The sequence below is a fragment of the Macaca thibetana genome, chromosome 10, assembly GCF_024542745.1.
Source record: "Macaca thibetana thibetana isolate TM-01 chromosome 10, ASM2454274v1, whole genome shotgun sequence".
NCBI lineage: Eukaryota > Metazoa > Chordata > Mammalia > Primates > Cercopithecidae > Macaca > Macaca thibetana.
The window spans coordinates 53,235,051-53,260,241 of record NC_065587.1 but is presented as its reverse complement, the minus strand read 5'-3'; the positions used below and the strand labels follow the sequence as shown (position 1 = coordinate 53,260,241).

The 25,191-nt window shown below is 48.7% G+C and overlaps 1 protein-coding gene across 5 annotated transcripts in view; it reads left to right on the top strand.

The window, feature by feature from the left end:
• SLC2A10 (solute carrier family 2 member 10) overlaps positions 1-25,191 on the top strand; it is a 35,931-nt gene that overhangs the window by 6,621 nt on the left and 4,119 nt on the right. For 2 of the 5 annotated variants that reach the window (XM_050806496.1, XM_050806495.1), the window contains exons 2-6: positions 408-491; positions 16,220-16,302; positions 18,404-19,687; positions 20,228-20,350; positions 22,714-22,849. In XM_050806496.1, coding sequence (XP_050662453.1) covers positions 16,257-16,302; positions 18,404-19,687; positions 20,228-20,350; positions 22,714-22,849 — 1,589 coding nt within the window. In that variant the 5' untranslated portion in view covers positions 408-491; positions 16,220-16,256. Of the gene's footprint in view, positions 1-407; positions 492-15,082; positions 16,303-18,403; positions 19,688-19,897; positions 20,351-22,713; positions 22,850-25,191 lie in introns of those variants that run through there. The other 3 variants (XM_050806497.1, XM_050806494.1, XM_050806498.1) reach the window with 3 other exon arrangements.

The following is a 25,191-nucleotide window of genomic DNA, read 5'->3' as shown; positions in this document are numbered from 1 at the left end:
CATGAAAACATACTTACAAGACCCAGGCTTGCTATGGTCAGACTAGTTCTGGCTTCCGTGGCAGGAAACTCCATTTAAAGCCTTTCAGTGGCTCCCCCACTGCACTTAGGATAAAGATCCAATCCTTATTCAGCCCAGGAGGTCCTGCATGATATCCCTGCATCCTCTTCCAAACTCATCTCCCATGGAACTCCCCCTTCTCCTTGGTCTCTGCTTTTTTTTTTTTCTTTTTTAAGAAACAGGGTCTCACTCTGTCACCCAGGCTGGAGTGCAGCGGCATGATCTCAGCTCACTGCAGCCTCAAACCCCCTGGTCTCAAGCGATTCTCTGGCCTCAGCCTCCTGAGTAGCTAAGACTGCAGGCATGAGCCACCACACCTAGCTAATTTTTGTATTTTTTTTTTATAGAGATGGGGGTCTTACTGTGTTGCCCAGGCTGGTCTCCAACTCCTAGACAACTGTAATCTCAAGAAACACCAGGAGAGGAGTGAGGTAAGGACAGGAAGGCAGCCGGTGAAAGGTGAGCCCATTTCCACTCTGGGCAACTACAGCTGAATCCCACTGGGGAACAGAAGCCAGTGTAGATGACGCAGGCCTCAGACCCAAGGGGCAAGGGAGCCGGGTACTCAGACAGCAGTCGTTGATTGAGGGTTGTTCCCAAGAGATGTTACTTTCTCTGTGCTCCTGGCCTGCCACAGAGCAGCAGAGCAGGGGCAGAGAGAGCCCAGATGCAGATGCCAGCTTGACTGTCAGTCATGCGCTCTGAAGGGCAAGGCATTCAGGGGACTGAGCACAGCACTGCCAGTGACTGCCTAATGGGGATACATTTTGCATTATTCATCGCCATGGTGGCTGCAAATGACAGAAACAAGCTTAAACACAAAAGGAAGTTTATTTTAGATGCAGCTGGACCCAGGGGCTCACACGATGTGTCTGGCTGCCTCTATTGCTTTCCTCTTCGATGGCTTTATCTCCAGCAGTGCTCCCCTTCTCATGATGAGCTCCACATCAACCAGCCCAGCAACCCCAGCAGAAGGGACAGACCCTTGTGCACTGGTTTCTCATTGCTGCTGTAACAAATTGTCACACAGTAGCTTAAATGTCATTTTTTTTTTTTTTTTTGAGACAGGGTCTCACTCTGTCGCCCAGGCTGGAGTGCAGTGGCACGATCAGGGCTCACTGCAGCCTCAACGACCACCCCCCACCCAGGCTCAAGCAATCCTCCTGCTGCAATCCCCCGAGTAGCTGGTACTATAGGACTACAGGTGTGAGCCACAATGCCCTGCTAATTTTGTGTATTTTTAGTAGAGATTGGGTTGTGCCCTGCTGGCCAGGTCTCAAACTCCTGGACTAGGAGTTTGCCTAGTGGGCTAGGTGGAATTATTACTCAAATGAGTCTCTGAAAACTTCAGAAGCCAGAGTTTTTATAAATACTTTGGTGGGCAGGGGGCTAGGGATTGGGTGCTGCTGATTGGTTGGGGGTTGAAATCATCGAGATATGGAAAATGGCCCCGTGCACTGAGTCTGCCTCTAGATGGGGGCCACGGGACCAGTTGAGTCATGAATCTTTGGTCCAGGTGGGGTCAGTTGGTTGCCAGGATGTGAAAGCATGAAAAATATCTCAAAAGATGAATATTAGGTTCTACAATAGTGCTGATATCTACACGAGCAATTGGGAAAATTACAAATCTTGTGACCTCTGGCCACCTGACTCCTGAACAGTAAGGAATTATCAAAACCACATCTGCATTTTAGCATAATTCAGGCCCATCCTATAATCCTAACCTCATGGACTTTCATTAATTTTACAAAGGTGGCTTCAGTCCCTGAGCAAGGAGGGGGTTAGTTTTAGGGAGCGATTATTATCCCTACTTCGAAGTTAAAATATAAACTAAACTCCTCTCATGATTGGCTTGGCCTATGCCCAGAAATAAGTGAAGACAGGTAGCCTGTGAGGTTAGAGGCAAGATGGAGTCAACCATGCCAGATTTCTCTCACTCTCTAATCTTTGCAAAGGCATTTTCAGTCCCTTAAGATCACACTGAATTAAAGTTAGATACTATCCTCACCGATTTCTCAGCTTCTGATGGTTAACTGTTCAAGGGTCAGAGGAGAGATTCAAGGCCGAGGGTGATAAGCCTCCCAGTGTCCATGTAGATATAACCTAATCCCTACTTTCTCCTGGAGATGATCCATCTCCTTTTTCTAATCAAGATAATTAACAATAATGAAATGTGTATTAGTTATTTATCACTGTGTAACAAATTACCCCCGAAATTTAGCGGCTTAAAGAAACAAACATTTATTATCTCATGTCTTCTAGGATAAAAAATTTAGTACACCTTAGCTCTGAGCAAGAGCTTAGAATCTTGCAAGATTGAAATCAAGGTGTCAGCCAGGACTAGAGCCACCTCCAGGCTAGGCTGAGGGAAGAGTCATGTCCAAGCTGACCACAAGCTTGTTGGCCAGATTTAGCTCCTTAGGGGCTGTTGATCTAAGGACTTTAGTCCCTCACTGGCTATTGCCTGAAGGCATTAGCTATGTGATTCAGTAGCTTCGCGCTATGTGATTCAGTAGCTTCGCACCATGTAGGCCTCTCCATTGGGAAGCTCGCAACATGGCAGCTCAAAGGCTTCATCAGAGCAAACGAGTGAGAGATCTCGAAACTGAACAACACAGAAATCTCCATCATTTATAACCTAATCCAAAAATGACATCCACCACATTTGCTGTCTTCTAATTCATTAGAAGTAAGTTGCTAAGTGATACTTCTAGTGACATCTAGAAGAGAAGAGGATGCCACTAGGCCACGAATACCAGGAGGGTCTCCGTGTAATCGGACTTCTTACATGAAGGCTCAGGGATCCAGGCACCAGTGTTCCAGTGACCCAGTCTCAGAAGTTACACAGTGTCACTTTACAGGCTACTGATCAAACCAGTCACAAGCCCACTTTGATTTCAAGGGAAGGAACGACGAATTCTGGAGCCATGTTTTCAAACTGCCCCAGCTATTATTATTTTTGAAACTGTGCAAGGATCCCCTGGTCAGAGGTCTTGTGGATGCTGTTATCTTTGCTGAGATACCTGCTTGTGCCTGTAGCATGGAAGAACGCCTGTGTATCCACCTGTACGGTAGGGGTCGCTGTGACTTTGGCTGGTGAGGGTACAGCTACTGGTGCACATGTGCGAAGGTGCCTATCTGTGAACACGTATTGAGAGGCTGGATGGGGCTGCGCCCATGTGAGTGCTGGGCTTGTACATGCATTTTTGCCCGAGTGAGCATTAGTGGTGGTGTCCCCAGCCTACCCCTTTCCAGAATCCCAGGCTCATAGCCAACTGCCCACCTATTTCCACATGGATACCTGCTGAGCACCTCAAATGTCACGCAGCCAAGACAGAACTCTGGATCTCCTTTCCCAGTCCCAAGCTGCCCCTCTTCCAGTCTGTAAGTTCTTACTGAGTGTATATGTGATCTGCCTACTTTTCTCCAACCTCACCACTGTGACATGAGCCCAAACCAACTTCTCACCTTGCAACAGCCTCCCAGGTGGGAAGGCTGAGTATTCCCGCCCTTAACCAGTTAGAACTTCCCAGTTATCTCTCCTGCTGATGGGGGTGAAATCTACATTCCTGACCCTGGCCCACCACAGCCCCTCCCTTAGCCCCCATCTCCCTCCTCTCTCCCTGTCTTCTCCTCTGCTCCAGACACTCTGGCTTCATTTCTGCGTTCTTTATACCCCATAAGCTCTTTCCCACCCCGGGGCCTTTGCCTTTGCTGTTCCCTCTGCGGGGAATGCCGGGTCTCTGCTCAGATATCCTCTCCTAAGATCAGCGAGCTAATTCAGCCACCTGTGCCTGCCTAACCCACCACCCTAGTTTAACTCTCTGCCTAGTCTTTATCACTAGCTGATATTTCTCAGGATCCTTTAGTTATTTCTTTTTCGTCTTCTCCTAGAATGTAAACTCTTCCCCTCCCAGAAGGTAAACAAAAGACCTGTTTTGTTCTTCAGCCCATCCCAAGCGGAGCATAGTGCCTGGCATGTGGTGGTGTCCAAACGCAAGCGTGGAGTGAATGAGGGAGGAATCCATGAGACAGTGAGCGGCTCCAGTGGGTATGCGCGAGTGTCTCACTCGGTGTAGATGTGTGTGTTGTGTGTGTTGTGTGTGTGCGCACGCTGGGGAGGCCAGACAAGTGTGGACCAGTGATTGGGACACCTCTTCCCTGCAAAGAGGCCGGGGAAGACAGTGCGTGTGGGGTCTTCTACTAGGGAGGATGGCTGGCCAGTGTGTCCCCTCTAGGGGAGGGCTACAATGAAGGGGACCCGGGAGACGGCGGGTGGGGGCCCCCGGGAGGACAGTGGGCGAGGGAGGGGGTCCTTGCCAGGCCTGGGGCGGCCGGGGGCGGTCCCGGGCTTCCCTCTGTCCCGCCTCCAGGCCCCGGGGCCTGGCTGGCCGACGTGGCATTGGCGGCGCTGCAGGGCAGGAGGGACAGAGGCGGGGGCGGGCCGCAAAGTTTGTCCGGCCGCGGCGGCGTTGGGGACTCCGGCCCGGGGGATGCGCGCCCGGCCCCCCAGCGCCCCCAGCACGCCACGGAGTCCCGCTAGCCATGGGTAAGTCCCGATCAGGCGCTGCCGGCTGGAAGCCCGATCCCTTCCCGGAGTGTAGACACCGCCCCCGCGCGCCCCCAAGAGTGCGCGCCTCTTGGCTCCCTCTGCGCCGCCCTGGCCGGATACCGCCTCTGGGATGGCCGGCCCGGGACTGCAGGCCTGCGGCGGGGGCTGGGACGGGGCTCGGTCGCGCTTCCTTCCATCGTCCTTTGTGCCCCGGAAAAAGTGGCCCCTCACTTGCTGCGGCGCCCACTCGGGCCCAGGCACTCTCCCGAGCGCCTTCATCCGACAGCCCCAGGCAAGTGCTGCTGTTCCTGGTCTGCGGATGAACAAATGGAGGCTCCGAAAGGAGCAAAGCAGTTCATGGATTCCCTGTGCCCCAGGCGCTGTTGTGGGCCTGGGGACGCTGTCGCGAACGAACCCTTGAACAAAACAGACGAACCCCCTCCTCTGGACGTGATTCTGCAGAGAGGGGGCAGAGAAGGAGATTCTAATACAGCATTGGGATGGGACGAGTTGGGAATGGCTTTGTTACCACTCGGGACTAGGGCTCTATTTTTCTCTCTGCATTCAGAAACCTCGAAGGGTCAGTCATTGATTCTTGAGTGAGCACCTACTATGTGCCAGACATTGGTGTAGGGGTTGGAGATTCAGCAATGAACAAAATAGACAATGATCCTCTCTCTCATGGAGCTGGCATTCTGGTTGAGCAGCTGGTAAACACGTTTATGAATAACTTCAGAGAGAAGGTGCTGTGGAACCCACGAAATGGGGTGGCGTGAAGGCCAAGGGTGTGGGTTCGTTAGGTGGGTGGTCAAGGTGGGTTTTCTGGAGTAGGACGTTTTGGAGCTGAGACCTTCCTCAGAAAAGGGTCTTGCTGAGATCTGGAGAAATAGCTTCCAGGTGGCAGCAACGGTGCAAAGGCCCTCGGGCAGGAATGAGCTTGAGTGGCCCAGGCCGGGATGGCCAGAGCACAGCGGGCAGGGCACCGAGGTCAAAGGGATGGCAGACAGGTGTGCAGGGCTTTGTAGGCCATGGTGAAAAGTTCAGATTTTATTGCAAATGCTACGGGAAGTTGGAAAAGGGTTTTAAGCTGGACTTCTTTTTTTCGAGATGATTGCTCTGTCACCAGGCTGGAGTACAGTGGCATGATCCCGGCTCACTGCAACCTCCAGCTCCCTGATTCAAGCAATTCTCCTGCCTCAGCCTCCCGAGTAGCTGGGATTACAGGCACATGCCACCACACCCAGCTAATTTTTGTATTTTTAGTAGAGAAGGGATTTCACCATATTGGCCAGGATGGTCTCGATCTCCTGACCTTGTGATCCAGCTGCCTTGGCCTCCCAAAGTGCTGGGATTACAGGCATGAGCCACCGCGCCCAGCCCTGAATTCTTTTCAAACCTTGCTCTGAGTCGTTCTGTGGAGCTAACACTGGCTATGATGTAGGTAAGCCTAGGAGGTGGGCATTATTATCCCATTTGTAGATGGGGAAGCCCATACATGTGAGGTGAGTTCCCCAAGATCACACAGCTATGGAGAGGAGAAGCTGGGAAGGAACCCAGCATTCTGGCTCCAGTCTGCATTCCTAACCACTGTGCCATGTGGCCTTTCATGGTGGATTGATGGTAAAACTGGTGAGCAGTTCTGGCTCTGACTGGAGAGTCCATCCTCTTAACCCCCACATCACAGTCCCCCAGAGCCTGAGAAAAAACTGAGGCCCAGAGAGGTCAAAGTCTTCTTAAGGACACTCAGCTTAGCCCTAGCCCCTTGCTCCTGCGCCACCTATTCCTGCTAAGTCAACCCAACAGCCATTTACTGAGTGTCTTCTGTGGGCAGAGCAAGGGCTGGGTGTTGGTGCTGGGGGAGGCACAAGTCACAGCTGCTGGTCTCTGTCCTCCCCAGAATTCTTACACTGCTCACTTCACAACAGGGACCAGGGATTGGGCTCTCTTTATAGCCTTTGGGGGCAGAACTGGGTTCTAGCCCCAATTCCTCTCACTTTGTTCCACCATTCCACTTTGACCTGGGAGAGTCTGCCAACTTCTCTGGTCATGCTCAAATACCCTTATCACAGGGCAGCCGTGAGAATGATGTGAAAAAATGAACTTACAGTGCTCAGCTCATCACCTATATCTGGTAAATGGTGAGTGAATGTGAGTTTTTATTTTATCTTGCACCCAATATTGGGATTCTGGAGTCAGACTGCCCAAGTTCAAGTTCCTGCTATGTCACTTACAAACTGTGTCACCTTGAGCAAATGTCTTCACCTCTCAGTGTGGTTGTTATTTCTGTAAAATGGGAATGACAATAGTGGTTGTCATAGGGTTGACTAGAGATTAAGCCAGCTGGTACAGATACAGCCCCTTAGGAGACTGACTGGCTATAGTGGGTGCTCCAAGTATCAGCTGGGACATTTGGAAGCCGGCCTTCTGCAAGAGGATATTCATACAGTTCAATTTCACTTCTGGCTTCTCCCTGGAGCTTCAGGGAAAGCCACAGCAGGTCTCTGGTGCAGGGGGGACACAGTGCTCTGTGACTTCTGGTTGCGACAGTGCTGTAGTGTCACCAACAGGAGGCCTGGGACTTGTGGCTGGAGATACTTACATCCCAAACCTGGGTTCTTCCCCCTCCCACTGCCCCCGACTCTCTCCCTGGGAAGCTCTGCCCTCCACAGTGAGGGGCTTAGAGGATTAAGGGATTTCCTCCAGTGTGGGACATCTTCACATACAACCTATGTTTAGACAGGTAATTAATAGAAAGGATGCACACTTGCTAAACTTAGGTCAAGCCATCTTAATTGGTTCTCCTTAATTTTTTTCTTTTCTTTTCTTTCTTTTCATTCTTTCCTTCCTTCCTTCCCTCCCTTCCCTTCCCTTCCCTTCCTTTCTCCCTTCCTCCCTCCCTCCCTCCCTTCCTTCCTTCCTTCCTTCCTTCCTTCCTTCCTTCCTTCCTTCCTTCCTTCCTTCCTTCCTTCCTTCCTTCCTTTCTTCCTTCCTTCCTTCCTTCCTTTTTGACAAAGTCCGGCTCTATCATCCAGTCTAGAGTGCAGTCTTGCAGTCTTGGCTTACTGCAACCTCCGCCTCCCAGGCTCAAGCTATCCTCCTACCTCAGCCTCCTGAGGAGCTGGAATTACAGGCCCCCGCCACTACACCTGGCTAATTTTTGTATTTTTTGGTAGAGATGCAGTTTCACCATGTTACCCAGGCTGGTCTTGAACTCATGAACTCAAGCGATCCTCTTGCCTTAGCCTCCCAAAGTATTGGGATTATAGGCATGAGCCACCATGCCCAGCCTAAGCCATCTTAATTTGAGGACCAGGCTTTACTCTGCTTCCTGTCCATGGCCACTTCCAGGCCCTGGACCTTTCAGATGTTCATGAGCCAAGATCCTTTCTCTCTGGATTTCCTACGTCCTCGCAGTTCATTTGTTTTTTCATTCATTTACTCAATCATTCGTTTAACAAATGTTGATTGAGTGCTGAGTAACTGTCCTTGGCATCAGGGAGACAGCTGAGAAGAAACAAACCACTCCTGTTCCCTTGAGACTGACTTTCAGGTGAGGGAGACCAAAAAATATGTAAACTATATAGTTATTTTGGATGATGAGAAGTGCCATGCAGAAAAAACAAGTGCAGAAGGGGATACAAAGTGCTAGATGCTACGGGGAGGTTGAATTTTACGTAGAAGGCCAGGGACAGCCTCACCAAGAAAGGGATGTTTCAGCAAAGATCAGAAGGGAGGAGGGAAGGAACCATTGGCATGTAGGGAAAGGACTTCCCAGGCAGAGAGGTTGGCAGGTACCAAGCTTTGAGTTGGGACGTGCTTGGAGTGAGAGTAACAGCAAGAAACCAGTGTGGCTGGAGCCCAGTGAGAGGGGACGGATCCTGTAGAGCCTTGAAGGCCACGGTGAGGACATTGGCTTTTCTTAGAGTGAAATAGGAGCCTTGGAGGGCTCTGAGTGGAAGAGTGATGAGGCCTGATTTAGGTTTTCCCAGGATCCTTCTGGCTGCTGTGTAGAATTAGTTTAGGTTCAGAGGTATCTGACACAGCCCCAGAAATGCCATGAGGTAAAATAGCCCTGGTCCCCTATCCAGTCATTTGTTCATTCAGCAGAAACTTCATTGAGTTCCTCTTGGGTGTCAGGGCAGGGCTGGGGCCCCGGAGGCTCAGGACGAGTCAATCTCTATCCCTGCCCTCCTTAGTTGAATATGGAAGACTCACAAAGGAACTTGCAGTGTGACCAAGCAAAGGGAGTGCAGTGGAGAGTTGAGGAAGATGCATGGGAATTGCTCAGGGACTCCCTCAAACTTTTCCAATGAAAGGCGCTAAGCAGACATTACTGTCTGCTGATATGAAGGGTACTTGGGTACTGAGATTAAAAAAAAAAAATGACAGGACAACCTTCAGAAAATCGAGAAATTGGTGATGAGTATTTATGGGTCACTGAAGTCTGTGGCTTCAGGTACAGTTGGATCTAGGGGCTCATACCGTGTTGTCAGGAATCCTTCATGGGGAAGATGGCCCCCAGTGGCTCCAGGCAGGTAAACCACTAGCTTGGCACCCCCGGTGAGCAAACACGCTCGGGCCGACTCTCACTGGGCCAGGTTCCCCCACGTGGTATTCACCTCTGCCTAGGGCCCAGGAATCTGCTGATTGGTTGGATCTGGATCATGGACACCACCCTGGGGCTGGGCACTGAGGGTGGAGGTGGGGGTGGTCATCTCCACCCAAACCAGGAGACTGTGAGACAAGGAAAAGGGGTGGCTCCCTGCAACGGAAGATGAGGAGTGGATGCCAAATAACAGATGTGTGTACCTGGAGGCTCCTTGGGGAGGTGGCACAGGGCCTGGGACTGAAGAAGGAGAGTAGAGGAACAAACGGACCCTTTCCTTGGAGAACAAGGACAGTGCACGTAGGAGGCCCAGCACGTGCGGAGGTGGAGCAGCATGAAAGCGTACAGTACAGTATGTGCTGGAAACAAACATGTTGGCAAGGTGTGTGGGGGCTGTGGCGACAGGGTCTGGGAGGAGGCGAAGTGGCTGAGGAGTTAGGCCAGCCCATGAAGGGCCTTTGCTGTCATGCTAAGGTGGTGGGACTGACTCAGGTGATGGGAACCATGGAAAGGGAATGTTCTTCCTTGTCTTCCTGATGGCCCCGACTCCTTTGAGGTGCTCCTTTATACCTACAGTCGCATGCCACAGTATCATTTCACCACGCTTTATCCCTTGGGGTTTTTCTGAGCGCTCTCTCCCCTCCACCTCTGCCCCCTGCACCCCAGTTGCCTCCCACCCCACCTATCTCTGATTGACTCTTCTTGCTGGAAGGTCAGTGCAGCAGAGCTCTTAAGGACATGGGTTTGGGAGGCAGGCAGGTCAGCATTTCCATCCTGATCCTGTTGCTTCCTAGCTGTGAGAACACTGTGAGCCTTAACCTCCACATCTGTGGATGGAATAATGGCAGCAGTCTCACCTAGGGTTGTTATGAGGATGAATTGAGGGAAGGAACATAAAGTCTTTGCACAGAGGAGGTCTCCAAACATGACACCTGTTATCATTACTATTTTATTTCACATGTTGTTTGTTTTTATTGTCCATTAGTTTTATTGTCCATTGCAACTGAACCTGCACTGATGTGTTTTCCAGTGGAACCTGTGGGTGGAAGCTGTGAACCCTTTGGCTGGGTTCCCTTTTGCTGCAAGAGGAACCCAGGAAATGGCAAACAAATCCTGGGCTTTCACCTCGATTGCTTCACATGGCCTGGAAAGACCTTCCTTTCTGAGAGAAAACCTCAGGAATGAGGGAGGAGGGGCAAAGGGGGTGAAGACAGAGCAGGATCTGAGCAACATCTTCCAGGATGTTTACTAGTGGTGAGGAACAGGAAGGACAGGCCAGCCAGGGAATGGCAAGGGCTTGTTTCCTTGGAGGGTAGGAGTGGCAGGGGAGAGGGATGAGCAGAAGTGGAGGTGGGGAATGATTCCTTCACCCATGGAACTCCTCCCTCTGCACAAAAATTGCCCAACAAAGCTAAGAAGGGACCGAACCAAGAGAACAGAGTGAAATCACATTGCACCAAGGTTTTATAATGGAGCAGTCAAGAGTAGGGACTGTGGACCCAGACAGCCTGGCTTTCATTCTAGCCACAGCCGCTTACAGCGTTTTTCGTTCTTTTATTTTAGAGTCAGGGTCTCCATCTGTCACCCAGGTTGCAGTGTAGTGTCACGATCATAGCTCACTGTAACCTCAAACTCCTGGGCTCAAGCGATCCTCACACCTCAACCGCTGGAGTAACTGGGACTACAGGCACCCACCACCATGCCTGGCTAATTTTTAAATTTTTTGTAGAGACAGGATCTTGCTATGTTGTCCAGGTTACACTTACTACTTTTGACCTTAGGTGAGTTGCTTCACTCCTCTGATGATCACTGTATTCATTTGTAAATAATACAAGAGCCTACCTCATAATGTTGGGGTGAGAACTTTTTTTTTTTTTTTTTGAGACAGGGTCTTGCTCTGTTGTCCAGGCTGGAGTGCAGTGGCACGATCTTGGCTCACTGCAACCTCCACCTTCCCGGATTCAAGCAATTCTCCCACCTCAGCCTCCCGAGTTGCTGGGATTACAGGTGTGGTGTGTGCCACACAACCAGCTAATTTTTGTATTTTTAGTTGAGATGGGGTCTCACCGTGTTGGCCAGGCTGGTCTTGAACTTCTGGCCTCAAGTGATCCGCCTGCCTCAGCCTCCCAAAGTGTTGGGATTACAGGCGTGAGCCACTGCACCTGGCCGTAAATGTGTTTTTAAACTCAAAGCAATGTCTGGTCCAGAGAAACTCTCCATACATCGGGCTATAATATTGCAGATGTTCTTGTCAGTTCCAGGGTGGGAGTGCATAACACAGATACTGCTGGATTATTCTAGATGCTTCCAGAAATATATAAATTTAAGTGTGTGAATTAAAAATTAAGAGTAATCTGTACAATTGTGCTGTGAATAGGGTAGCCACCATCCATATGTGGTTATTTTTATATGTACATTAATTGAAATAAAATAAAATAAAAAATTCGGGCTGGGCATGGTGGCTCATACCTGTAAGTAATCTCAGCATTTTGGGAGGCTGAGGTGGGCAGATCACCTGAGGTCAGGAGTTCGAGACCAGCCTGGCCAACATGGTGAAACCCCGTCTCTACTAAAAATATAAAAATTAGCTGGGCATAGTGGTACATGCCTGTAGTCCCAGCTACTTGGGAGACTGAGGCAGGAGAATTGCTTTAACCCAGGAGGCAGAGGTTGCAGTGAGCCAAGATTACACCACTGTGCTCCAGCCTGGGCAACAGAGTAAGACTGTCTAAAACAAAAAAAAAAGAAAAAGAAAAGAAATTAGTTTCTACATCCCGTTAGCCACATTTCAAGGGCTCATTTTCCACATGTGGTTGGTTGGTGACTATCATATTGCACAGCATAGGTATAGAAATTTCTGTCATTGCAGAAAATGCTGTCAGGTAGTGCTGCTCTAAGAAGAAAGGAAAACATAGAAAGTGTAACACTCAAATCAGTGGGGGGAAAAATGGAAAAAAAAAAAACCACCCCATAAATAATCCCTCAAAAGCAGAAATGGAGGTAAGAAGAAATATCCTGATAGCACAGTAAATAGAAGACAAAAAAGTAAATGGCAGAAATAATTTCAGTTGTATCAGTCATTGCAATAAATGTGAATCAGTTCACCTTTTATTTATTTATTTATTTGTCTATCTTTATTTATTTATTTTTGAGATGGAGTCTTGCTCTGTCGCCCAGGCTGGAGTGCAGTGGTGCAATCTCAGTTCACTACAACCTCCGCCTTCCAGGTTCAATTGATTCTCCCACCTCAGCCTCCTTGATAGCTGGGATTATAGGCACCCACCACCATGCCTGGCTAATTTTTGTATTTTTAGTAGAGATGCGTTTTGCCATGTTGGCCAGGCTGCTCTCAAACTCCTGACCACAGGTGATCCACCTGCCTTGGCCTTCCAAAGTGCTGGGATTATAGGCATGAGCCACCTCACGCGGCCGAGTTCACCTTTTAAAAGAAGAAACTCAGATTGTACCTGAAATCATCCAGCTCTATACTGCTTTCACAAGGGACACATGATAAATGGTTACAGATCTAACCGGTTAAGTGGGGACACAGCCAAACCATATCAGAAGGGGAGCAGATGACACCAAGTTTGTGTTTTCTTAATCCAGTCTGGCATTGGGCAGGACTGTTACAGGTGGTAACAGCAATCATGGTACTTCTCCTCAAGCACGCTTCCTGGGCCTCCTTTCTCTACTGAACTCTTCCAAGAGCCAGTTTTTACAGGTGAGGAAACTGGAGTTCAAAGAGAAGAAGCAGCTTGCTCAGGGTAGCACAGAGCAAGTGGCAGTGCTGAGACTGGAACTCAGGCCTTTTCAGTCCTAGTCCTCATTGCTTTCCACTGTGCTAAGTTGTCAACACGGCAGATCATATAACAACTTAGAGGAACAGCATCCATTGTTTCATTTTATCTTCCCACCAGCTCTGAAAGCAAACAAAGTGGATATTATTGTCCCCATTATACACATGAGCAAACTGAGACTGAGAGATCAGAAGTACCTCGGTTCAAGTGCAGCTGAGAGGGGCACAGAGTGAGATGAGGTATGTTCAGACACACAAGAGAGAAGCTTCAGAATGTCTTTAATAACCAGAACTCTCGGATAACTGGAATCGTGAGGACTAGAAGGAGAAAAGAAGCAAATGGCAAGAAAACAAATCTACCAAAAACAAAACAAAACAAGACAAAAAGCCTCTCACATTCTCACATTCAGCCAAGGATTTTCTACCTTCTTCATTAGTTTGTTCATTCATAAAACGGGAACACTGAAACACTCATTTCTTTGGATTTAGGAAGAATTTTTCAGAATTATTTTTTTTGAGCTCCTCCTTTATTACCCTTTTCATTTTTCATCTTTAGCCAGTGGTCCATTTGGATATAAATTAAACTAATCTAGGACTAAAAACCTCACATTGTAAGATATGGAAGTCAGAATTATTGTGCAGTTTGGTGTTTCCTAAGTAATGAAGTAGTTGGGTCATGGCGTGCTTTCCTGATTCCCACAAACTGACCCTTGAGCTCACTCATCATGTACTCAGGAATCTTTATTCCATCTTAAAGGAGAAAAATGTTTGAATGGATGCTTTATTTATTGGTATTTTTAACACATAGATGTTGCAACATCTTTCATTAATTTGTCAGGAGCCCTTTGGAAGAGACTGATCTAGTAACATTTTATAGATGGGAAAAGAAAGACTCATTCAAGTTATCTATTGCTGTTTAACAAACACTCCAAGACTTAGTGTCTTCTAATAAAAATCATATTATTATATCTACTAGTTATCTGGGTTGAATGGGTTCAGCTGGATGGTTCTTCTGCAGCTGTGGTTGGAATCATCTGGAGGCCCCTGTCTGTTGCCTAAGGGTCTCTCCACATGGTTTCTCCATGTGACAGTGTAGCCAGATTTCTTACATAGTGGTTTGGGGCTCCCCAAAAAACATAAAACGTGGAAATTGTTCAAGATTTAGACCCAGGACTGAACAGTGTCACTGTAGCTGTATTCTGGTGGTTAAAACTAGTCACAGAGCTACTCAAATTCAGTGTGAGAGGGAACCACATAAAGGCATAACACCAGGAGGCGTGACTCATCGGGAGCCATCTTTAGAGACCAGCTCCCACAGCCCAGAAAGGGTAAGTGACTGGCCTAGTGTCACACAGCAAGTTAGTTGCCAAAACAGAAAAGAACCTTGTTTTGCAAATATCTAAAGTATTGTCCTGTCCTCACTACTATATATATGTAAAAATGACTTGGGAGCCCTACAAATCCCTCAATTAGAAAAAAAAAGAGAGAGAGAGAGAGAGATTGCAGGTTTTTCCATGTGTCTGGAAATTCTGTTGCTCAGTATACTAATTGAGAGCTTTTAAATTATAATTTGTAGAAACCAGACTAAAAGAACAAAGAATGTTTGTTGGCTCATGTAACAAGAGCCCAACGGATTGAGTAAGCTTCAGGCACTGCTAGATCCATGGGTTCATGCAATAATATTGGGATCTATTTCTTGCTGTCTTTTGGCTCTGTTCTCATCTGTGTTGGTTTCATTTTCATAAAGGCCTTCTGCATATCATGACCAATGACTATTTTGTTTCTGTAGCTTGAAATTCTCAAAAAATGTAGTTCTTTTTTCCTGTCTATGCATAGCAATTCCCTGAGACCCACTTGCTCATCCCTACGTGTGTGTGGAGAGTACTTGTGACTGGTAACCCCATCAGTGGGGGAAGGGGCTCCTTCTCAAAGGAAAATATTCCAGGCAGACAGAAGAGGTAACAAATGTTTACTATACCCAGAGCCTTGTATTCCTTGAAGATTTGTTTCCATATGGAAGCAGTTGAAAACTGGTACCTGTGGGTTAAACTCTGAATGTGTTTTGTCTGACTCAAAGAATATTTTAATATGTTCTTGGAACAGCATTTAAAAATCAGAAAATAGTTTATAAAAATCTGGATTTATGGTTTCTCTTAAAAAAAAAAAAATCTGGCAGTTCTTGACCTTCCTGTTTTCCAATTTCCTTATCTGTTACATGGAGATATTAATAATACCTAACTCGTAAGGTTGCTGTTCCATGGTGAGCAGGTCTATGCAAATCTATCTCTGAAGGCTGAGGAAGCTGAGAGGCCAAAAAAGGAGGCCGACAAATCCAGTCTTGCAGAAGGAAATTTCACAGGGACATACAAACAGGAGCCGTATCTCAGGTAGCCACAAGACCGTGGATTCTCATACCTGCCCTCCAGAAAGTATTCTTAATATATCAAGCTTTTAGCATAAAACATGTGCAGCTGATCATGTCTTCACACTTTCTTGCCAAGGCTTGTGACCACTGGAGAGGCTGGATAAGCATCTTTATGAAGGGTTATCTATACTACAGGTATTTTAAAAGATCTTACTGTAGAACAACTTGGTATGTGGGGCCCAAATATCCGTCATCATGGTGGTTTCGCTTCAAGATGCCCTCACTCTGCCCTTGCAACAGGGTGTTTTCCTACAGTTGTGAGGATTACATGAAATGATGTGTTTAAAGTGTCTTACATTATGGCTGGCACAAGGGGATCAGTCATGAAATGGCAGTTACCCTTCTCATAATTTGCTAGAGATTATACAATCTGGTGTGTTAACAATACCTGGAGCTGTGTTGTGACTTTAGATGAGGCATGAACTCTCCAGTTTGCCGCAATCCCCACCATTCTTTGTTGTCTTACATGCAGCCCGTGTTCCTCATTGATTTTAACTGGCAGCTCCCTGCTATATAGCATTTCTTCTTAGTTTTCATTAGCACTCTCACCTGGACCCCTGTACTACCCTTCCAACCTGGGGTTACTCTTGCTCTCTGGTTTCACTGCTAGGAATAGAAACTGGAAGTAGCATAGTTTCACTAAGTGAGAAATGGTTGGGATTTTCTTCTTAGCACATAAAAATATATGGAGATTGACAATCCATTGTTGATATGGTAGGCTTACTGTCACCAAAGACCCATTCTTCTTCTATATTTCTGTCCTACTATGTCGGTGTGTAGCTTGCATCCTCATGGTTACCCCCAACCATGTTCCAAGATGGCTGCTGAAGCTCCAGTCATCACACTTGCATTCCAGGCAAGAGGTAAGGGAGCTAGAAAAAAGGGCAAAAAAGACTCTAGCCAGCTGTCTCCCTCCTCACCCTCTTCTTGGAGAGCTTTTCTCAATGTCCCACCAAAAAAACTCCCTCTTCCGTCTTAGTAGCCACCCATAGCTGTGGGAAAGGTGGGAACTGTAGTCTTTTAGCTGGATAGAGTCCTGATACCAAAGAAAAAGGGGTGAATGGACGTTGATTGGGCCACACTCACCTCATTTAGCATCTCCATACAACAGCAAGAGCAATATTTTAAAAATTAAAAGTAGATGACCTATTTATTTCCTGTTGGGACTCATAAAAATTGAAAAATAAAAGTAGATCACCTCATTCCTGGCTGAAGCCATCAAAGGCTTCCAACCACTGAGAATGACATTCCTCATTGTCCTCTTGACCTGCAAAGTCCCACATGGTCTGGCCCCTGCCTACTTCTCCTGCCTCATTATTTCCCATCACTCTCACTCACTGGGCTTCAGCCTTTGGCCTCCTGGCTGATCACCTCAGTGATTAAAGGTCCTCACTTTAGCCACATCATCTCTACAACTTACTTGTTATGTGACCATGAGAAAGTTTCTTAACTTCTGTGCACTTTGGAGGATGATAGTAATGATAGGTTATAGGGTTGCTGTAACAATTAAATGAGAAAATACATATAAAGCTCTTAAAACAGATTCTGGCATTTAGTAAGGACCATATAAGTACTAACCATTAATATCCATAGTTGTTCAAACACCGAGAACTGTCCTACCTCAGGGCCTCTGTACGTTTTGTTCACTCTGTCTAGAATGTTCTTCTCCCAGATTTTCCTAGGACTTTCGCTCTCACGTCACTCAGATCTCTGCTCAAATTTTTGCTCTTCAGAGAGGCCTTGAAATAGTACTACTCCATCAATCTTTTTTTTTTTTTTTTTTTTTTTTTTTTTTGAGATGGAGTCTCACTCTGTCGCCCAGGCTGGAGTGCAGTGGCGGGATCTCAGCTCACTGCAAGCTCCGCCTCCTGGGTTTACGCCATTCTCCTGCCTCAGCCTCCCAACTAGCTGGGACTACAGGCGCCCACCACCACGCCCGGCTAGTTTTTTGTATTTTTTAGTAGAGACAGGGTTTCACCGTGTCAGCCAGGATGGTCGCGATCTCCTGACCTCGTGATCCACCCGTCTCAGCCTCCCAAAGTGCTGGGATTACAGGCTTGAGCCACTGCACCTGGCCTACTCCATCAATCTTAATTCTCTTTCCCTGCTTCATTTTTTATGACATCTTCACCACCCAAAATTATATGTTTATTATCTTCCTATTTCTTCTAGAACGTTAGATCCTGGACAACACGGCTATATTCCAGCCCTAAGAGCACTTCCTGGCATGTTGTAGATGCCAGATAAATAAATTTGGATGGATGGATGGATGGATGTGTGGATGAGTATATAAAAGGATGAAATACAGAGATGGGTGGATGAATGGATGGTTTTGTAGACAGATAGATAAATAGATCAATAAATTGATGGATGTTTGAGTGAATTAAGGGATAGATAAATGGACATACAGATGGATGAATATTTGGATGGATGAAGTAGATGAATGGATGGAGGATGCATAGATGGATGGATGGGTGGTTGAATAGATGGAGTGGATGGAAGAATGGATGGATGGTTGAATGGATGATTGAACAGATGGTATAGGATGGTGGTTGGATGGATGGATGGATGGATGGATGGTTGAATAGATGGAGTAGATGGATGGATGGTTGAATAGATGGAGTGGATGGATGGATGAATAGATGGAGTGGATGGATGGAGTGGATGGATGGATGGATGGATCAGTGGATGGTTGAATGGGTGGTTGAACAGAGGGAGTAAATGGATGGATGGAGGAGGAATGGATGGATGGTTGAATTGATGGAGTGGATGGATGGACAGATGGATGGATGGATGGATGGATGGATGGATGGATGGATGGATGGATGGTTTGAATGGATGGTTGAATAGATGGAGTAGATGGATGGATAGATGGAGGTGTTGACAGATGGAGGGAAGGTTGAATGGACTGATGGTATGACAAGGAACCATTCTAACTCTGTCCCTGTCACTTTTGTTTTTTAGGCCGCCCCCCACCTCTACTGCCCTTGTGTGCCTCTGTGTCTTTGCTGGGTGGCCTGACCTTTGGTTATGAACTGGCAGTCATATCAGGTGCCCTGCTGCCACTGCAGCTTGACTTTGGGCTAAGCTGCTTGGAGCAGGAGTTCCTGGTGGGCAGCCTGCTTCTGGGAGCTCTCCTTGCCTCCCTGGTTGGTGGCTTCCTCATTGACTGCTATGGCAGGAAGCAAGCCATCCTCGGGAGCAACTTGGTGCTGCTGGCAGGCAGCCTGACCCTGGGCCTGGCTGGTTCCCTGACCTGGCTGGTCCTGGGCCGCTCTGTGGTTGGCTTCGCCATTTCCCTCTCCTCCATGGCCTGCTGTATCTATGTGTCAGAGCTCGTGGGACCACGGCAGCGGGGAGTGCTGGTGTCCCTCTATGAGGCAGGAATCACCGTGGGCATCCTGCTCTCCTATGCCCTCAACTACGCACTGGCTGGTACCCCCTGGGGATGGAGACATATGTTCGGCTGGGCCACCGCACCTGCTCTCCTGCAGTCCCTCAGCCTCCTCTTCCTCCCTGCTGGTGCAGATGAGACTGCAGCACACAAGGACCTCATCCCACTCCAGGGAGGTGAGGCCCCCAAGCTGGGCCTGGGGAGGCCACGGTACTCCTTTCTGGACCTCTTCAGGGCACGGGATAACATGCGAGGCCGGACCACAGTGGGCCTGGGGCTGGTGCTCTTCCAGCAACTAACAGGGCAGCCCAACGTGCTATGCTATGCCTCCACCATCTTCAGCTCTGTCGGCTTCCATGGGGGATCCTCAGCCATGTTGGCTTCTGTGGGGCTTGGCGCAGTGAAGGTGGCAGCTACCCTGACCGCCATGGGGCTGGTGGACCGTGCAGGCCGCAGGGCTCTGTTGCTAGCTGGCTGTGCCTTCATGGCCCTGTCTGTCAGCGGCATAGGCCTCGTCAGCTTTGCCGTGCCCATGGACTCAGGCCCAAGCTGCCTGGCTGTGCCCAATGCCACTGGGCAGATGGGCCTCCCTGAAGACTCTGGCCTGCTGCGGGACTCCTCTCTACCTCCCATGCCAAGGACCAATGAGGACCAAAGGGAGCCAATCTTGTCCACTGTTAAGAAAACCAAGCCCCATCCCAGATCTGGAGACCCCTCAGCCCCTCCTCAGCCGGCCCTGAGCTCTGCCCTCCCTGGGCCCCCTCTGCCCACCCAGGGACATGCACTGCTGCGCTGGACTGCGCTCCTCTGCCTGATGGTCTTTGTCAGTGCCTTTTCCTTTGGGTTTGGGCCAGGTAAGTGGAGTTCTCTTGCAGGTGACTCTGGAGCCTCCTACCCCTCCTAAGGGGAAGTTTGGGGACTTCCCACCCTGACTACCTGGCAGGGTGTCAGCAGGGCAGTAGAGGTGGGTTGACCATGAAGCTTCAGGGCCCCTCACTTACTAGCAGTTGCTCCTCCCAGGGCCAGTGCCTAATTTTATGTTTGTAATTTGTATTCCTTAAAAGGCTCCCCAACTCATTTGAGCTTCAGGTCCCTTAAAGCCTGGATAGCTCACAACTGGAAGGAATTTAATGAATAGGGTGAAAAACCAATCATCCCAGTTCATCCAAGACTGTTCCCATCTCAGCACTGAAAGTCTCATGTCTCAGAAAACCTCTCAGTCTTCAGCAAACTGAGACCCTCCTGGGATTCTTACAGAGGTATGGGGGTGGGAGTTTGGTATCGGGAGCCTGACACTGCAAAATCCCATTGTTGAGAGGCTGCGTGTTTGACCTGATGGCGCCAGGCCCCAGGTCCCACCACAGCCCAGGAGCCCTCCTGCTCTCCCACCCTAGTGACCTGGCTTGTTCTCAGCGAGATCTACCCTGTGGAGATACGAGGAAGAGCCTTCGCCTTCTGCAACAGCTTCAACTGGGCAGCCAATCTCTTCATCAGCCTCTCCTTCCTTGATCTCATTGGTGAGTCCTTCCCAGACAAGCCCGTTTTTTTTCTGTGGCCCAAGCTCCCTACTCTAAAGCAGACATTTTTGGATTTTCCTGTGTATTAGCTGCAGAACCATTATTCTGTGCAGAAACATCACCAAGTGTCCAAAACGACATCCAGGACCCTCATACGCACTGTAAAACTCCCCCGGCCAGCTAACGGGTGATAGTCTACACCCAGTACTGGTGAGAGGTCATCTGAGGTCAACCGGCAGGTGTAAGAGTAGCAATGTTTATTTGCTCCAAACTGGCTTAAACTGGTTCATGACACCTGTTTTTCTTGGCTTTTCTTTTCTTTTTAATTTTTTTTGAGACAGAGTCTTGCTCTGTCAGCCAGGCTGGAGTGCAGTGGTGCATTCTCAGCTCACTGCAACCTCCACCTCCCAGGTTCAAACTATTCTCCTGCCTCAGCCTCCCGAGTAGCTGGGACTATAGGCACACGCCACTATGCCCGGCTAATTTTTGTGTTTTTCATAAAGACAGGGTTTCACCAGGTTGGCCAGGCTGGTCTCGAACTCCTGACCTCAAGTGATCCACCCGCCTTGGCCTCCCAACGTGCTGGGATTACAGGCATGAGTCACTGTGTCTGGCCTGGAAGTTTTTCTCAAATCAAGTTTGGGTGACATCATCTCTTCCTCCCTAGCATTGAAACCCAGTCTGCGGTGTGGTGGGATGGGGTGGAAATTATGTGGGCCCAGAACACCAGGGAATGACTCTGAAATGCTGAGATGCTCATGGCTCCAGACCCTGGTCTTCAGTGGGTATTGCTCATCTGGGCCAGAGTACACAGGCTCCTTCACTGTGGGCCCCAAGGTTCAGTTATTTTCCTATTCCCTATGGCCAAGAGTTTCCTTCTCAAAGGTGCAGCCACCTTGGGAGGCTGGGGGGCGGTGCTGTGGGAAACCCCAGTGGAAGAACCCCCCCCCATCATGGCTGTCTTCCACCCCCCGTCTTAGGGAATCCAAGCTTCTCCCTGCAGCCTCAGTCTTCAAGCATTTCCCTTTGTGTGGAGTAAATGAGTAAGAGAGGAGAAAGAAGGAGAGAAACAAGGAAGGGAGGAAGGAAGGGAGGGAGGGAGAAAGGAAGGAAGGAATTTACTGGAATTGTATCATACATCATCCCCATTTCACATATGGGAAAATACATCCTTACCCCATCCAGCCAGGGAGTCAAAATACTAGAACCAGCCCCACTGACTTCCAGACTGTGGCTCCTCCTGCTGGCAATAGGTCCAGCTGGTCATGGGAGGCTGCCTAAAGGAGATACGGATATGGCTGTCAGAGGTGAGAATGGCTTCCAAAACAGAATTTGCCTTCTGCCTTGACAAAGACCCTTCCTCCACAGCCTCTTCTCTTGTCTTGGGCTGGATGACATCAAAGGACTCAGGGTCATTCCCATCTTGGCTGCTGGCTCTGAGACCCACTGGAGGCTCTAGGAAGGAGGCCGACCCTGGGACTGAACTGTGACTTTTGTCCTCTCTCCCAAACCAGTCACAGGCCAAACTGGCTAAAACTCAATTCTCTGAATGATCGATTCACTGAATGACCGATTCATGGAATTTCTGGGTGTTTTTTTGTTGTTGTTTTTGTTCGTTGGTTTTTTTGTTTTTTGTTTTTGTTGTCTTTTTTTATTTTTGAGACAGGGTCTCTCACTCTGTCGCCCTGAGTGCAGGGCAGAGTGCAGTGGCGTGATCTCGGCTCACTGCAGCCTTAACCTCCAGGGCTCAGCCTCCCGAGTAGCTGGGGCTACAGGTGTGCGCTGTCACGCCCAGCTAATCTTTTTATTCTTTGTTTTTAGTAGAGACAGGGTTTCACCATGTTGCCCAGGCTGGTCTTGAACTCCTGAGCTCAAGTGATCCTCCCACCTCAGCCTCCCAAAGTGCTGATATTACAGGCCTGAGCCACTGTGCAGAGCCCAATTCATGGAATTTCTAAGGATTTTTTTTTTTTTAAACTGAGATTTGCCAAGCTGTGTCTATGCAGCTGTTTGGCAACTCAGCTGGATCCACGATCCTTCAAGCCAGGCTTTTGGAGCCCAAGCACACTCCACGGGATAGTGTTCTAGATGTGGGTGAGGGCTCTTTCCCATAAACACAAGTTGCCGTTGTCTCTGTGCTTGTGGACTTGCATCCTGGCTCATCCCCTCCTTTGAGACAATCAATGAGATTTCCGCTTTAACGTACTTCACTGACAGCTTATTGGTCATTCTGCAAATTGATCATTGGGAACATTTGCTTTGAGTGAACTGACTTTCCATGCCTGACCTAGAACCCGCCAGTTGGCCCAGGCTGCGGGGCCAGAGTGCCTGACCCCAGACCTACACACCCGCCCTTTTTCCAGGCACCATCGGCTTGTCCTGGACCTTCCTGCTCTACGGACTGACCGCTGTCCTCGGCCTGGGCTTCATCTATTTATTTGTTCCTGAAACAAAAGGCCAGTCATTGGCAGAGATAGACCAGCAGTTCCAGAAGAGACGGTAGGAAGCTGACAGGGTGGGTCTGGGGGAAGAGCTGTATCACACCCCAAGCACATGGCTTCAGGATTTTCGTCTTTGTGCTTTCCCTTTGCAAGCGGGCATTCCTCCTGTCTTCCTGGGCACTATGAGTTTTGTCTGGTCACACACAGCTGTTTTCCTTGAGTTGTTCTGTGTCTCCCTACAGTGCCTTTTCATTTGACTTTAAGACCCAGCTCACAGGGATTTAAAAATCATTTGATTATGGAATACAGGAGGCTGGAACAGTGGAATCTTAAAACCATAAACTATCTTAGAGTCACTGGACCTTGGAGAAGCAAAACATTATAACTATGGCCTTTAAATATTGCATGCAAAACACTTGTGGGCTTCATGCATTCATTCTGTGGCTATTTATTAAGTTGTTACTATGTGCCAGACAGTGTTCAGAGCCTTAGGAAACTTGCAGAGATTAAGGAAGACAAAGTTCCTGTCCTCAAGGAGCTTCCATTTGATGGGGGAGGGAAGACAACACATGCATAAACAAAAGCATTTTAGTTGGTGATGGGTGATTAGGAGAAAATGAAACAGAGCAAAATATGTTGAGAGGGCCAGGTTGACACAGGGGGAACAAAGAAGAAAGGGGTTGTGGCTGAAGTAGAGTGGGTGGTCAGGGAGGGAAGTCCTCTCAGAGGAGGTGGAATTTAAGTCAGTGAGAAGGAGGCACCCATGTAACGATGGGGGAGGAGCATTAGGCAGAAGGAACAGCAAGTGCAAAGGCCCTGAGGTGGGCATGTATCTAGCATGTGCAAGGAACAACAAGGAAGCCAGTGTGCCTGGAACAGAGGGAGGGAAGAGCGTGCAGGGTCAAACAGGCTAGATGGGTAGGAGCTAGATCACATCAGGTCTTTGGGTCATTAAGGGGAGTTCAGAATCATAGCATCATGAGACTGTTCAAATAAAAGAAGAGTGGAATGGGAGCTTCGGAAGGAACTTCATACAATCCTAAGCATCTTTGGCAAATGTCCCCAGTTACCTCTTGTAAGTGGGTGATAGTCACCAGCTCCTGACTGCCCGTTCTGTTTCTGGGAAGTCATACAAAGTTTTAAAAAAACATTTTAATATTGACTAGCATCCCTGCACTGGCTTCTAAGCCCCACCCCAATCTGGCTCCTGATGTAAGAACCCGTAACCCAGTCCTCCCCACTCCAGAATGTCCTCTCCTACTTTGTTGAGTGGCACCTTCTGCAGTTTCGGCAGGCCCCTCAGCAACCCAGCTGTATTAGTTAGGAAATCGATTTGGCGGCTTGAAGTCGTCCAAATGTCAGTTGGGGATCCAGGGCTGGGTGGAAGCTGTGTGCCATGAGGTCATGCAGGGTCCCAGGCTCCTTCTGTTTTGTTGCCGTGCCACCTCTTCCGTATCGCCTTTCCTGCATGGCCTAAGGAGGTGCAACCCCACATACCTGCCAGAGGATGGGGGGGGGGTGGGCATAGTCCTCAAGGTCACTTCCGCCCACATGCCTTTGCATAGAACTTGGCTACACCTATATGCAGGGGGAGGCCAAGAAATGTGGTTTTCAATCTGGGTAGCCATGTGTCCAGCTGAAAATCAAGGGTTCTGTTACTAGACAGCTGCCTGGCATCTCTGCCACACTGATTTTCTTGGGAGAAGATTCTAAATCCATCCTCTGAGATAAAAAGCAAAGGAGGCAGAAAGGCAGGTGGGAGCCAGCCTTGGGGTAAGGCAGGATGTGACTGCAGCTGTGGGGTGTCAGGCTGGTCCTGGGGTTACATGGGGGAGCAAGGGTCAGCCCTTGGGGACTGGAGGCTGGGTCTGCTCTGACTCTGGAGAAGACAGGAAGTTAGGGGTTTTCGTGGATTCCAGAGGCAGGTCTGTGTTTTATCATCTCTGTCCCTAGAGTTCAGGGGGCTCTTGATATCAGAGGCCACAGAGAGAGAGAAACTCAACTTTGGGAACACAGGACCAGGGCATATCCAGGGATTTTGACAACAGGAACTAAAGGGATAGTCTTTTCAGCAGCAACTATTTTCATTCCTGTGTCCTCCATACAAAAGTCATGGTCCCAGGAGAAAGTCTGATTGGCCGAGGCTGGTTTATGTGCCCACCTCCTAACCTCTAACTTAGCCAGGATAGGGTAGAGATCCTTGATTGATAGTCCAGTCAAGCCGCATGCCACAGAGTAGACTAGTTCCCCCAAAATGAGAGGCAGATGCCGGTAGAGCTGTCACCCACTGCTGTAGGGCTGACTTCTGCATCCCTATGCCTCAGATGTGCTTGTTGGAAATGGGGACCTACATCTTACAGATCCAGTTTCTCTACCTGCTTTAGGGACACATTAGTAACA